This window comes from Solanum lycopersicum, chromosome 2 (assembly GCF_036512215.1).
Source record: "Solanum lycopersicum chromosome 2, SLM_r2.1".
Classification (NCBI taxonomy): Eukaryota; Viridiplantae; Streptophyta; class Magnoliopsida; order Solanales; family Solanaceae; genus Solanum; species Solanum lycopersicum.
Genome location: NC_090801.1, coordinates 61721322 through 61736947, shown reverse-complemented (window position 1 = coordinate 61736947; position 15626 = coordinate 61721322). Strand labels below are relative to the sequence as shown.

The 15626-nt window shown below is 31.5% G+C and overlaps 2 protein-coding genes across 2 annotated transcripts; both read right to left on the bottom strand.

Moving 5' to 3' along the window:
- Positions 1-668: 668 nt before the first annotated feature.
- Positions 669-2431, bottom strand: DOT (DOUBLE TOP). The gene has a single exon (NM_001247286.2). The coding sequence runs from the start codon at positions 2231-2233 to the stop codon at positions 866-868; it is 1368 nt and encodes a 455-aa protein (NP_001234215.2). The 5' UTR covers positions 2234-2431; the 3' UTR covers positions 669-865.
- A 6063-nt stretch (positions 2432-8494) lies between these two features.
- On the bottom strand, positions 8495-15421 carry LOC101257826 (GTP-binding protein ERG). Its single transcript, XM_004232593.5, has 8 exons — positions 14659-15421; positions 13770-13859; positions 12545-12690; positions 10389-10547; positions 10236-10302; positions 9614-9721; positions 9372-9511; positions 8495-8941 (listed from the first exon to the last, which is right to left on the bottom strand). The coding sequence occupies exons 1-8, from the start codon at positions 15181-15183 to the stop codon at positions 8854-8856; spliced, it is 1323 nt and encodes a 440-aa protein (XP_004232641.1). The 5' UTR covers positions 15184-15421; the 3' UTR covers positions 8495-8853.
- Between the last annotated feature and the right edge of the window lie 205 nt (positions 15422-15626).

The following is a 15626-nucleotide window of genomic DNA, read 5'->3' as shown; positions in this document are numbered from 1 at the left end:
GAATAAGAAACCTTCGAAAAACTTGTTTTGTTCACAAATTCATTTGTTTTTGTGAAATGCAAAAGTAATTAATAAAGTTTTTTTTTTCAATACATATATAACAATACTATACCTAGTGGAAGTTTATAAGAAGGGTTTTAGAATGGTAGAAATTATGTAGAATTTAACATTAACATCCAATAATTGCATGTAGTTGATTTTGTTCTCACTCTTAAAAATTATGAGATGAACAAGTTTTACTTTTTCTTTTTTCATACTTTTCACTTATTTCAAGAGAAAAACCAACTAATCAACCAGAAGCTAATTTTCATTTATAACTTTGAAATTAACTTTCTTATAGCAAATGAGGTTATTATATTCCACGTGGCAAAAAAATGACTTAGAATCAAATCAAAACGAGGGATCCTAACAATTTTAGCTTGTATAATAAACTAATTATATATCGATTATCCATCGTAAACTTTGGTTAAAATTTACAAAAAAAAGTTAGAAAATTAGATTTGTAAGATGGTTGTGTACTGTAAATATGTCGAATACTCTATGATATGCTAATAAAATCATCGGTAAAATTGACAACATAACGATATTCTTGTTGTTTTAATGATTAGGGTTTTCTACTTTGGTATTTTCAAAAGGAAGTAAAAAAAGATACCTAACTAAACTATATATAAGCACAAATCAATGTAAAACTCATATTAATAAGTCAACCAACAATAGTAGAGTACAAACTTTCTTCTTACTAAAGACTTGGTAATATAAAAACACTAGATAATTAAACACTAAAAATACAATTAATTAAGGTCCAAATGAAACACTATTCATAGTACTAGTACTACTGATACCCCACTTGTAAACAGTTTAACTATCAGTTGAATGACTGAAAGGGCAATGTCAACTGATCAAGAAGTGCACCAATAGGTGCAGCAAGTCTAGGGTCATAACCAAATCCATGCAACTCTCCCCCTCCAACTCCAAATTCTCCACAATAATTATTACTACTACCAACACCACCATAGTCTAAATTATTTCCCAAAAATGGACAAGGAGGTATCCAAATCCATCTCTTCTTACAGAAATCAAACAACAATGCCTTATCTGAATTATTCTTAATCATTATCACCACATATTCACCATGTCCAACACAACTAAACCCTTGTCCATTCTCCACTTCAGCAAACTGCACATACAATTGTTGTGGCATTCTTTCTATTTCCAACCACATTGTACCACAATCTTGCAATGCCCAAAGCCTCAAACTTCTTGGCACATTCAGTTTACTCTTTTCAACTGCTGCAACTAAAACAACCTTACCATTCCCTTCAACAAGGCTCGGTGAACGTAGGAATCGTCGCATCGGGGCTTGAATCTTGCACCAGTTATTAGTCCCTATATCATAAGAAAGCACACTAAAAGGACTAAAATTCATGCAATAAAATCTCCCCTGTACATGCACCATTTTGCCTGATTCAAAACTGCATAATCTTGGAAGTGTAGAAGTTGTACCCCATATTGAGTAAAATCCATTACCATCAATATGAAATGACTCTGTAGTTAAGTTTTTAACAGCATAAGGTGATATCAAGTCATCTCCAGCTACAGCTATATCAATAGATGTGTTGGTTATAGTTAAACCAATAGAAGGAAAAAGCCTAGGCCTTAAAGTTGGAGGCAGGGGAATTATGGATCCTACAAGTGGATTACATAAAAGAATGTTTTTTGATCCAGATTCATCAGAAACAAAGCAAATTAATCCACCAGAAGATGAAACAGGAGAAAACCCTTGTGGGATTAAAGCAAAAGAAAGCCTATACCAACAAAGATTATCAGGATCAAACAAGTAACCTTCAACAGAACAAACTCCTGAGTTACTACTATTCATCACGTTCTTGTAAATGTTGTTTCTTGGTACTTTTTGTTTAAAGAAAATGAACCAGTTCCTCTTAGGTGAAACTTGCAAGTACAATTCAAGAAAATGTGTAGAGTAAATAAGTCCATAGAATCTCTTACACACAACTCTAGCTCTAAAGAAAGCAGGTGGTGGTAGAAAAGCAATGATTCTATCAATAAGCCTATGTGGAAGTCTACTCCAAATTCTACTATCCATCCAAGTGTTGATGATCATTCCATTAACTGATGATGAATTTGGAGTTCCAAGAAAATTGGTTGTTGGTGTTGGGATAGGAAAAGCATAGGGAAAGTGAAAGCTAATAGGGGGATGATGAAAAGCTTCCATTTTTAGAGTATAATTGGAGATAATACTAAAAGGGATTTTGAGTTTGAAGCTAGGAGAGTTGTAAAAAGGAAAGTTAAGGTTATTTTTACTCTTTTATGTTTCTCAAATTCAGTGGACATGTGAGTTAAGGAGGTGGAGTTTTTCACTAATGAGGAAAGAGATATGAATGTTTGGCAGAAAACTAGAAGGGAAAGTCTCTTTTTTGGCTTCTCTGTTTGTCTTTTGGATTCTTGGTTTGTTTTAGGAGTTTATATAGGAATTTTGGCAGCATTTGTTTCTTCATATATTTTTTGGTTGGTGGAGTGATGGATACATGTATCATTTCAGTGTTTTCTTGTCAAGGCCGAGGAAGGAAGGACAATCTACAGACTGTAGTTCAACAGACAACACACACACAAATAAAGAGACAAGTTATTATGATTGATTAACTATGGAGTTCTAGGTTTGCTTTTAGTGAGTAGAGTGTATAAGAATACGATTTATTAGTAAGGTTAGCTATTTTCTTTATTCATTTCACTCGTTATGGTTTCATTTGACATGCCTATTGAGAAAAAAATTATGTTTAATACTCATCCGCTATTGACCTTTGTATATTTCTTTAGAAACTATATTAAAAAATGTAATTTTCTTATATCACCTCTTGAATATAATAAATACTTTGTGTTGATATAATGGGAAAATGACTAAAATAGTAAATGATAAGGGTAAAATTAAGTAGTAAGTGTAAAATTATCTATTGATTTCATAAAGTGGATAAATATTGTTATAGTTGTTTAGAGGGAGTATTAGGGTTTGGAAAATGATTTGGAGAATAAGTATTTAACGTTAAAGATAAAACATAAAAAAAAATAATTATTTTTTATTAATATGTCAAAAGTAATAACTAAAAATATTTTAAAAATAAATAACATGTCAAAAGAAACGAGGAATTATTTCTTATCCTCCGTTTGGTTTGGTATATTAAGGGTAGTTATCCCATGTATTAATAGCCCATATATGGATATTGGATAATATCATGGTTTGTTATGCATTTATTTATACACCCTGCTAAATAAAAGATTTAAGTAATACCAGGACTAATATAAGTGTTAGATTTTCCAATATATTCTATCAAATGACGCTAAAAGAATGTCAAAAACTAAATCCAAAAGGTTAATTTTTTGAAAAATATCGATTAAAAATCAACCTTAAATTGAAGTTTGATGAAATCATGATCAGTTAAAACTTACCATAATTAATTTTTTTTTTTTTAAATTTACCAACTTTCAAAAGTTAGTATTTTCAAATAATTTTGGGAGGCTGCATAGAGGAAAACTGTTTCTATTTATTTGTGAATTTATCTTCCTTATTAAGGAATTTTATTTTCTTCTCTAGACGAGTAAAAAGTAAAGGTAAAATATTTATTTTTTATACAATGAACAAATAAAAGCGAACAAAACGAAAGATTAGGTATGACTCACGACGAAGATATTAAATATTTTGAGGTAGATACCAATAAAAGAAGAAAAGCTAAACTACAAGAAGAGCTGCTACTTAAGTTATAGTCTTTGACCGTGACCTTTGCTAAATAAGTACTTAATTTATTTATTTTTACTTGTGCTAAGTTTGAACTTTACTTGGTATTTTTTCTTAACAAATGACAATTGCTACGAGTGTTTTTTACGATATCAATATTAATTGATTTTTAATCTGAAGAAGGCGATTTACATATAGAATAAAATAAATACACATAAAATATAAAAATTTAACGAAGAAAGTTCTCCATACTATAAAACAAAACACAACAAAATATATTTTTATTATAATGGGCAAGTAAAATTTAACGAAGAAAGTTCTCCATGCTATAAAATAAAATATACAAAAAGCTTTACAAGATTATCACTTTGGAGTAGAGAAAACAAAATTTAAAGAATTATTATTATTATTATCCTTAATACATGAATTGTTTCCACCAATCTTAGAAAAGAAATGCTAATTTCCTATTAATAATAAGAAAATGTATTAATTTTATTTATTTCATTAATCAACATCGTCAAAATAGAAGAAAAGAAAAGGCTGAGTGCAAAAGACTATAGTCAAGATTGAAAGTTGGCAGCAACTATTTTTTTGTGTTGTTACTTAACATTTTTACCCGATTTGTCTAAAATTTCAAGTGTCACCTGGTCTTTTCTACTTGTTTAAACATCACAATAATTAACATCACACAAATAATAAAGCATATTTTTAATCCTATTAATTATAGTTCTAACAAGTGGTATGTATAGCTAGTCGTATCAGTAACAAATTGTTCGATCTAGGGTTTTATTTCACATCCCAATGTCAAGTTTTCATTTTCGATCCAATAGTATACTCTTTCCGTTTGATTCATATGAATTAGTTTGATTTTATATGAATTTAAAAAAAGAAAAAATATTTATAACTATCTTTCAATTTAATAACCAGATTGTGTGAAAATAATTTATACTCTCCATTCATTTTTACTTGCCAAGTATGTTAAATATATTTTATTTCTATTAATTTTAAAAAAATAAGAGACAACTAATTATCATTTTATGTCTTTATTCTTTGTTATTAACTACTATTCATTTATCAACATTTTCATGATGTCTAATTGTTAAGGTGATATGTATTGAGTCGAATATTAACGAGTAAAGACTGACTTAGGATTGGATCATTGGAACTAGTATTATTAGAAAAGTAATAGGAAATATGATTGAAGAAGAAGATGACTATAAGGCGTATAAAATTATTTTTTTTAAAGAGATATGTTGAAAAAAATACAAAAAAGAACACCTCCGGGCTATAATAAACCCTTTTGTTTATACATATAGATTTTTCTTAGGCTATTTACAAGAGTTTTTATATTTACTAAACTTAAGAGATAACTTCATAAGAGTCATATTCTTTCATGATCAAATGACTTTTCATAAAAATCATGTTATTTCATGAATAAACGAGATTGTATAACAATCATGCTCTTTCATGAGCAGATATATCTGTTCAATTTAAATCTCTATATATTATAAAATACTTCCTTCATTTCTTTTTACTTGTCCAATTTTCTTTTAATAGTTGTCCATAATTACTTGTCTATTTTGACAAATTAAGAAAGGACAATTTTTTTTTATCTATTATACCTCAATTAAATGACTAATTACTTTGAAAAATCTAGGACTTTTTATCCACTTCATAATTAATAGGGATAAAATTATAAACTGACTATGTTATTAATTATTTTCTTAATAAGTGTGTCAATTCAAAAGTGGACAATTAAAAAGGGACGGAGGGAGTATCCAACAAGTATTATCAATGTATAAAAAACTATGTTTATCTTTTCTTGTTAGAGACCTAATTTTAGTCCAATCCAGTCTAATTGTACCAAAAGCAATGAAATGTATGAGTAGTGAGATCTTTGATGGATTTTGAAAAAGATAAAGGACCATTAACTTTCCCTTTTGAATGAGTAATAATATTCTCTTTTTTTCAACTGTCTTGGCTTTTCTTTGGTTATGTTAAGTGGGGTTTGCAAAATCTAAGTCAGTCATACATTGTCTTGTTTCTATCAATCTACTTATTATGATTACCCTACAAGACACAGTTTTATCAAGAACCCAAAAATGGAAAAAGTAGTACTCATCACATTTGGAAATTGTGTTCCCATTGAAGAAACCTCCTTTTTAAGGATAAAGCTTTTCTCACCACATTTGGAAATTGTGCATTCCATCAAGAAACCTATGTTTCCAACTTCTACTTTTCGTTCACTTTTATTTGTCCAATATTTTAAAAGTATTACTTTCTCCGTTTCAAAAAGAATGACATAGTTTGACTTGGAACGGAGATTTTTTAATCTTGTGGTTCTATGTCAAATGTACCAAAATGTCCTTTAATCTTGTGGTCTTAAACATGTTACGTGGAAAGTTAAAATTAAAGTATTGTCAAAAAAAAAAGAAAAGGGTCACTCTTTTTTGAGACATACTAAAAAGGAAATAGGATCATTCTTTTTTAAACGGAGGGAATATTACTTTTAACATATTAATAAAATACATATATTTGCCTTTGCATGTTTTACCTCAGCATCAATGACTTGTTTTTTTAATTCAAATTCTAATGCTAAACATGTAAAATTTAAAATCGACAAATAAAAGTAAACGAAGAGATTCAGTACTTAGAAATAATCATGACACCTACATGTGTATCTTTGTTTCTATAGTTTGTGTTTTTAGGGGTAATCATGATTAGTGAAGACAGTCTTTTAACTATAATATTATCCTGACCCAACAAGATCTTTCTTTTTTGCCCATCATTCTGTTTTGAATATTTCGTAAAACTGATTTCAGTGAGTTCTTGAGTTTAAAGAAAATTAATAGGAAATGTTTTGCTTTATTTTAAAAATCAAACTTATACTTCTACTATCATTTATCTACGTTGGACATGCATTTTTTCGTCTTTTTACGACGTTTCAAGTAGTTTCTTGTTAAGAAATAAGTCTAATTGAACATGTATTTAGGTTTAATATTCCTTCCGTTTCTACTTATATGTCCTTATTAAAAAGAGATGTTTCTTAGTAATACTTTTCCAATTTGCATTGCAATTTAATTAATCATAATAAATTAAATTTATGTTCATTAGTTATAAATTTGACATAAAAAATCACTAAATAACGATACAATGATAATTTTAAAACGTAAAATTTAAAATAGTAACATATAAATAGAAAACGGAGAAAAAAAAAACCATTGGCTAGTTACATCAGAAGTTTGACCTTGTTCCTGATTTAGTGCTAGATTGATTGAAAAAAGCTACTGTTTCAAAGTTTTGACTTTTTAAATTTGCCTCCAATTGTCTCTTGGTTAAAATAATGGAATCCCTCATGTTTACTCTTAGATTCATGGGAGTCACTAGGGTTTTATAAGGTTTTGCTTAAATTACTTCAGTTGCAACTGCCCAATCAATCTTACCACCTTTGATACTTTTTTTAACGTATCAATAAATTTTATTTAGACATTTTTAACTATATCCTATTTTGATTAAGTATTCGAACACACGAATGAAGCGTTATAAATAGATAATACTTTTGACTATTATGGATTTTCTCAAGTGCATATTACATAAATAATTTAATCACTTATGTGTTACCGTCTTTTATTAGACACATTAGCCTAAATAAGTTATATATAAAATATCATGCTTATCTACATATAATTAAAACGAAGTGACAAATTTTAAGTGGTTAATTTATCTTAGTGTTGGACTCTTAAGAATACACACAAAAAACTTTTCCAAAAATTGAGTTTGAAATATTTAGTACGAACACTTTATCATTTATTCAAATATTCCGTTAGAATAATTCATAATTCGATCCTCTAAATGAAATTTATCGATGACTGTCAATGTATTACTATCACTAGATCGACCATGTTATTAATTTCTTATAGTTTTAATTTGACTACTTAATAACACGATTATTTGATGACTAAGTTACATTTGCTTCTCAAAGCTCAAATTGCCTGTTGTCTCTAATTTATTGAAGTTACAATATTAGTTATGATTCACACGAATCAATTAAACTTTTACTTAAATATAGTGGACCAAATTGAACCAAAAAGTCTACATTAGGTACCATATAAATAGGTCTTGGATTATTATTTTTTCCAGTATAGCTTCTTTGATTTCTCGATAAAGGTTAATATAATGAATAGTGGTTTGAGAAAATAGTACCATGCATTTTTCGTCTTTTTTCCTAAGGAGGTGTACCACTTTTGAATTTTCATCTTTATTTTATCTATCATAGTTCAATTTTGATTTTAGTTCATAATTCATTAATGTACTTCGTACTTGATTGCTGCCAAATGAGTTAAACTAGTTGTCGTTGCAAATCAATTGAAATTGGAATAAGAAATTCAGCTTCCACTGCACTTTTTGAGTCAGTGGGATAATAATAATTATTTTATTATATATTTGATTTTATATCACTATTCATATTGAAATAATCAAAATTAGTTATTTCATATGAGATAAAGTAATATTATACGAAGTCTCAAAAACATACTCCCCCTATATTTTATGCTTTGAAATGAAGTTAAACATAAACTTAGTTAAAGTCTCTCATAAAAAATTTTCGAAACCATTTATCAATTAGATCATAATAAGTGCTTAGTGCATCCGATTACCTTTTAAAGTGGCCGTGTCCGGGTGGTAATTAATTCAATTAGCACAAATCAAAATAAGGAAAATACTGAATTAAGAACAGAAGCACATAGGTTAGATGGGAAAATGTGGCAATGGAACAATCAAAAAGTACATTGTTTAGATGAGGAAATGGAGCAACTGAAGGTTCAAATATATCAATGCAAATGAACCAACATTACAAACAATTGATCCCAACATGAATACAAACAATGTCTAGAATTTTGACCTTAAATCTATGGAAAAGAATATGAGTGTATTCACATGTAAAGGGAAATCAAGCTTCTCTTCCATATTTTGTATCATAACAATATAATTTTGGATTAATGCTTTGGTAAATTATTGTGTCAACTGAGAACTGCTTTGGTAAGGGACAAAAACTGGAGCACATCTATATATACACACATGCAAAACAAGGATATTGTCTTTCATCTTCATGATTTCACTCTAACCATAAGCATTAGATGGACATTTCTCTTGAATATCGTTCTCAACTCTTCATTTGCCTCGATACCTATTCTCCTGCATGAAAACGACAGATACATAACGTTATAATAAAGCAACTTTGCCCAAGCTGAGATAATTATGTCAAACGACAATTTGCTTAAACAAATACTGAATCCTAAATTATAAATGTTTTTTCTCTGTAACATTTCGTAGAGTCATAGTTTTGAAGACAAGGAATTAGAAAACAGAACTATAGATCTGAACATCTGTGTTCAATGTTCATAAATCAGTAAATTACATAGAGAAAGAAAAGATTTTATCTAGGGCGATGGTTCAAGTGACATCAGCTAAGTCCAGTCCTTCTGTATAGAATCATGCATTACGCTTAATCCCAATTTCAGAGTTTCATGGTTCAGGTATTAAGCAGAGAAGTCATTGACAGATACTTGAAGTTCTTCTAGTATTAATGAGAGAGATGAGTAAGGCTCAACGGGAAGATACTTACCCTATTTTGGAACCATTCTTTCCTACGAGAATCTTGCGTTGGCTTATCTTGTGTGTGATCAAATGGTGTTCAATTCTCAGGGAACCATCACGTAACTCCTTCCAGTCCATCAGGCGATGGTCAATGCCATATGGGATTTCCTAAATAAACAAATTATCAGGTCATTGTCATGCTTAGTAAGCTGGTCGCCTGCTGGTTAAAGAAAGCACATCCTCAAAGTGCACAAACAAGACAACGGGTACCTGATGTATGTAATGTAGCAACTTTTCCCTGACTACCTCCATTGAAATATTCTTCATAACTTCTTCACTCATGACAAATGGATCTTCATCCCACGGTCTTTTCACTGACTAAGCATAACAAACAACATGGTATACGAGTTAAGCACTTAAGTTAGTGGATAGATTACAAGAGAGGTTGAGTGCACTAACAAAGAGATCAAAGCAAGAAATAAAATAACTAAAAGAACCTTTTAACTTCACACAAGTATAATATGATATATGCAAGACAACAAAGCAACCCATCCCTATGCACTCTCTTTAAAAAGTAGTGCCTGCAGTTAATAACTAAAAGAAGTGCCAGCAAGAAATAATATAACGTGAAAGAACCTTTTAACTACACTCTAACACTTACAGTTTTTTGCTCAAACTACACTCCCCATTACTTGGAGGAATAAGGCAGAAGCAACTTTAAGGAGCAAAAAATTCCAAAGGTAGACAGAATCACTGAGTTAGCAGTTGCCCCCCCCCCCCCAAAAAAAGAAGAGCAGGTGGTATGTGTATCAATTATAGGTGCAACTTAAACATAACATGTAGAAGGGTAAAAATACCACACTCAAACACAGAGCCTCAGACATGAACATACCTGCTCCATCAAGTATTTAGTTAGATCTTTCACTCCAGCGCCCTTTAGTCCGGATACCGTAAAGCACCTATAAAGGATAAATCAACAAAGCAAACACCATAATGAGCATTCGTACCAAATAACATACCATAACAGGAAAAAGTAAAAGATTACCTTTCATATCCAGGAAGGTCTTTGAATTCCTCAACAACTTTCAACAAGTCTTTCTTTTTCTCGATTAGGTCAACTTTATTGATGCACAGTAAGCGTTTCTGATTTGGATTAGCCTCAGAGCCCATTCTCTCAATCAACCTCACCACTCGAGAATCAGGCCTATATATCAAAAAATTAGACAGAAGAAATAATGCCAGCAAAATTCAGATGAATCTACTTAGTTGCTATAAGATGCAGTTATATGTGCATCCTCCAGTCCTCTCTACAATACTTTTTTCTCGATAAGTTTACTTCATTTTAAACATGGAAACCGATACCTATCTTCACTGAACAGAGCTACTTAAGGTGATGCCGGGGGGAGAATAAATTCCAAAGCCTCTCATTTGGCTCAAAGGACACAGAACTTAACTGTTCACACCAAAAACTCAATATTTGGAGCTTTGCTAGCATATATACATATACGAAGTTCGGAAATCATAACCCTAGATTGGAATTTGCAAATTAAAAAAAAAGTTTCTAATATAAAAGAAAAGGAAGGATTAGATAGACATAAATAGCATCCCACCTTGAGAAACTAGTGACAGACATTTGGAGATAGCACATCACATGACTACAAAGAAGAAAGGAAACCTACTCTAGCTGCTACATATTCTACATTCTACAAGTAAATAATCATCTCAGGAAGTCCTCACAAATGACAAACCAATCTCAACAATGATCTTGGAAGGTCCTCACATTTCTATTCCAAGTGGAAGCCTACTCTATCAAAGCGAGAAAATTTTTATCAAGGCTTAACACACAATCTGAATCATGTTTTTGTGTAGGGAAAGAAGCTTACCCTTGAACAAAAACCAAAAACCGTTGGTAAAAATTGGCCCAGAAGTCGAATTTGACAGGAAATTAATTGGACCATGAGATTACTTCACATATTATCTTGATACTGAAGATGAATCTTCAAAAAAATAAACCCCAACCGGCATATAAGAGCTTTATCCAAGTCAAATTTCAGTTCAAGGTTGATCAGTTGACTGTCAAAAAGCTCAAAGGGACAAAATTCACTTAGAAATGGTCCACTAACCGCCAAAAAGCCTATAATGACAAGATTGTGATGGAGTAAGTAGTTTTCTTTCCTCGACGTGCAAAACACAGGTGTTACATCATTGATATATTTCAAGCTGAACTTCTCTTCTGGACCTATAATCTTACCTCTATAAAGCATTTATACAGCCTTCTACACTGAGTTTGTTGTGGTTGCAATAAATATCTTATTTACAGAGCAAGAAAATTGGACAGGCCAAAGCCCATCTATTTGAGTAAGTCATAGAGGATGTGTATCATCATTCAGAAATTCTATTCCCTCCACCTATATTATGTGCAAATTTTGAGCTATGCACATTTAAGATGTTAATATTTTCTCAATTATTTTTGAAAAATTGGAGGTAGGGGAAGGGGAAATAGGGGAGGGGATCTCAATGTGGGGAATCGAACCCTCACCAACAAGGTGGGAGTAACCAACCAACTAAGCTACTAAGATTCCCCTTTAAAATGTTAATATGATTTGCACCTTGTTAATGATGGTGAATGCAAAAGTATGCATAGGACTGTTTGATTTATGCTTAATAAAAACACTGATATAAAATTGACATTGACTAGTGTATGAATCAGAGAGGTATCTAGTCCAAAAATACAGGCAAATAAGTACATGCAGGCTTGGGGGTAAGGGTAGTACTGTGGAAACACTATCTACCTTCTTCTGTGAACTCGCCTAACTATGAAATAGACAAAACATATCCAGATTAAACAAGCAAAGCACATCTTACCATATGACATGGGCTAGTATACCAATTAGAGAGCTATCTAGTCCAAAAATATAGGAAGTAAGTGCATGCAGGCTTGGGGTAAGAGAACTACTATGGAAAACACTATCTACGTTCTTCTGTGAACTCGCCTAACGATGAAAATCTGAAAATTAGACAAACATATCCAGATTAAACAAGCAAAACACATCTTAGCCTATGATATTTTTTCTTCTATTATTAAATCATATATTACTAGTAATTACAGATAACAATGTTGCATACATAATATCATGAGATGAGCATATAGTTATTGCATAAATATGAACTTTTGGAGTTGAAGCAAGAAGAAAAACTAACTTGGTAAGATGCCTATGAGCATCAAATATGACAATGAGTACATCATATAGATCAATAGACCTCCATGCACTTTCAATACGTGCTTTTATGTCTTTGTAAGGAAATCCACTTTTCTTTAGCATAAGCCCGGGAGTGTCAAAGAAACACTGCAGAAAGAACTCATTAGACATATAGAACTTTTGCTCTCCATATATTTTAGACCCAAAAAGTATACTTCAACCTGCAAGATAAGCTCATAAGATTTGGCATTTTTGCTAGTAGTCATATATTTGCTTATTTTCTCTTTTGTGAAAATTTTCCCTTAAAATAAAAAAAAGTTCTTCAAAAAGGAAAAAAAAAAATCAGTTGATAAGATGCTGCAGGTAAGAGTACATACCCCCTTTTCAAAAAGAACGATGGCTGACATCAAGCTTGGGTAATCTTACTCTAAGTCCAAGAAAACTAATTTTTGACCATTTAGTGGGTCAGTTTTACGTATGGGTACCCTGTATACCAGTTAAGTTGCAAAACAATATTTTTGTCACATCAATGTAACGGCACTTTATCCAAAAGAATAGTAAAATCACAAAGCTGTTTTCTTCATTTTCTTTTTTTGACTGAACTATGTCTGAATTGCTCAAAAAATAGAATTGACTGGATGGTCAAAATTCCCAGTGCCAAGTAATCTTTTTTACTTTTTTGTTTAATTGTAAAACATGAGTAGTCAAAGCCTTTACACGATGAATTTTTCATTTTCTGTCATTTGTATTTTTTGTTTGGCAGGCTCTAAGCTGAGGGTCTATCAGAAACAACTTCTCTATCTCTACAAGGGTTGTTCTGCTTACACTCTACCCTCCAACACCCCACTTGTGCGATTACAAGGAGTATGTTATTGGTTGTTGTTTTATCATGTTGTCTAATTTGAGCAGGATATTTAATGATTTTCTGAGCTATTCAAACATAGTTTAATCACTTTGATGTGAGAAAAGATAGTTTGGGACTTCACTATTGTAGTGGACAAAATCCAATTATTTTACATAACTCTTTACCAATACAGCGAGTAAAGTTCAGTGATCATACATGAAACTAAAGTCCATGAAAAATATATGTATTTATTGTATATTGGAGATTAGAATTCATTTTTGCAAATAGATGCAGCTCAAGCAACAAAAAGCTGATAAAATGAAATGGAGATCAACAATCAGGGAAAATGGAACTGAAACCTAGTAATTCAAAGTACACTCACAATTTGTGTTTTCCCTTTAGTCATCACACCTAAGACTTCATGAGTAGTGGTATTTGTCTTCCGTGATACAGCAGAAACTTTGGTCCCAACCTACAGAAAGGGAAAAAATCAGACAACAACCGCATAGTTAAAGACTAGTGCAGGAATTAGATGCCATAATAATATAATATCATTTTGTTTAGGGTAAAACAAGAGTTGTTACAGTTCATGAGGTATACTCTATAGACAATACAACAGCAGCAACTACATCTCAATCTCATACTAGCTGAGGTTGTCCATATGAATCCTCCAAAACCCTGGAGAGGAGGCACTAATTGTTCTTTTAAAAAAATTTATTTAGCCAGATATGAGCTAAACCACTTAAGCATATCATTGCTCTTTTGATCACTAACCACCACTATTGACAAATTAGTCATCATTATACTCATAGAATAGCAACAACAACAATAAAACATGAAAATTTATCCAGAGTAGTTGAACTGTGTACTTGAAAACTTAATGCTTGTTCAAAATTTTATACTTAGCAACAAAACAAAAAGTATTTTAACAGGCAAGCTTCATTCATTTTCTAGCTTTAGTTGGGTGTCTTTCTTCTTTGAATTACCTTGGTGGGATGAGAGCTCTAACTTTGCATCTTCATTTTCTATTCGATGGTTAAGTGGGTCCTAACTATTTGAAGGGAACTGGTCCACAAGCATTTCTAGAGGAGCAGTAGATTTAGCAATTTCTAGTCGTTATCAATCTGGCATGTAATCCATTTTAGCTAATACTGGCAACTAGTCATTAGTATACTTTTCTTTCTTATTTTTTGTGAAAAGAGGTCATTATAAACTCAAGTAACCAGCAATAACAATAAGCATAGAAATCTATCAAGAAGAGATCCACCAACCATGTAATTAGTCAATGAAGATTTCCCAGCATTAGGAGCTCCAATAATTCCCACACTCAATGACATTTGATCTTCTTCCTTCACCAACTCATCCTCTTTATCTTCGTCCCCTTCCTCATCAGGCCGGTCCAGTGCAGCTTCTAGAAGAGTCCTAGCCAATAAAGCAGCTCTTCTTCTCTTCTCCTCTTCTTTAATCAAGATTCTTGAACTCTTAATCTCGGAAGGGTCTTCACCAAAGACTTTAGTTTTCACTCTTTCCCTATATTTCTCGTCCCAAGTGGAGCTTACACTTCTTTCTGAATTAACATCATTGTTTAATCCCACACCCACATCGTATTGCGAACTGTCGAAGACTGAGGAAGACGTGTCCTCTTCTTCAGAGGAAGAAACACCAGTGCTTGTGGGGTGGTCTTCTTGAGGTTGGGCTGAGTAAAATCGAAGGAAAATGGTTGAATTGAAATGGGTTTTGCTTGGATTTGAAGATAGTGATGAGTTCAATGTCCTCAAAACTCTTAAAGCTTTCATATCAAGATTTCACAAATCTTTCAACTCTGAGCTTATGCAAAATCCAAATGCAAGAAAAACATGCAGATTTTAAGAACCCAGAATCAGCTTTTGCACTTGCTTTATACTGCTATTGAGAAGGAGATGCTGTAAGAACTGTAAAATGGACAAAGGGGTTTTGAGGGTTTTAGTGATGAAAGAGAAGGGATAAATGAGGATTTGTTTGTCATTTTGAAGTTGTTTGAATTTGGGCTTATGTGCTTGGACTTGTAGATGGGCCAATGTTATATATGGTCTAATGTAAAAGCCCGATAGTGGATTATATTTGGTGGATTCACTTACATAAATATATATTTATAGTTGATCACTTTTAATTCGTTTATAATACAAGTTTAATTCACATCATAATAAAGAACAATTTATTATTCACATATAATACAAATCATTTATCACACATTTTAATA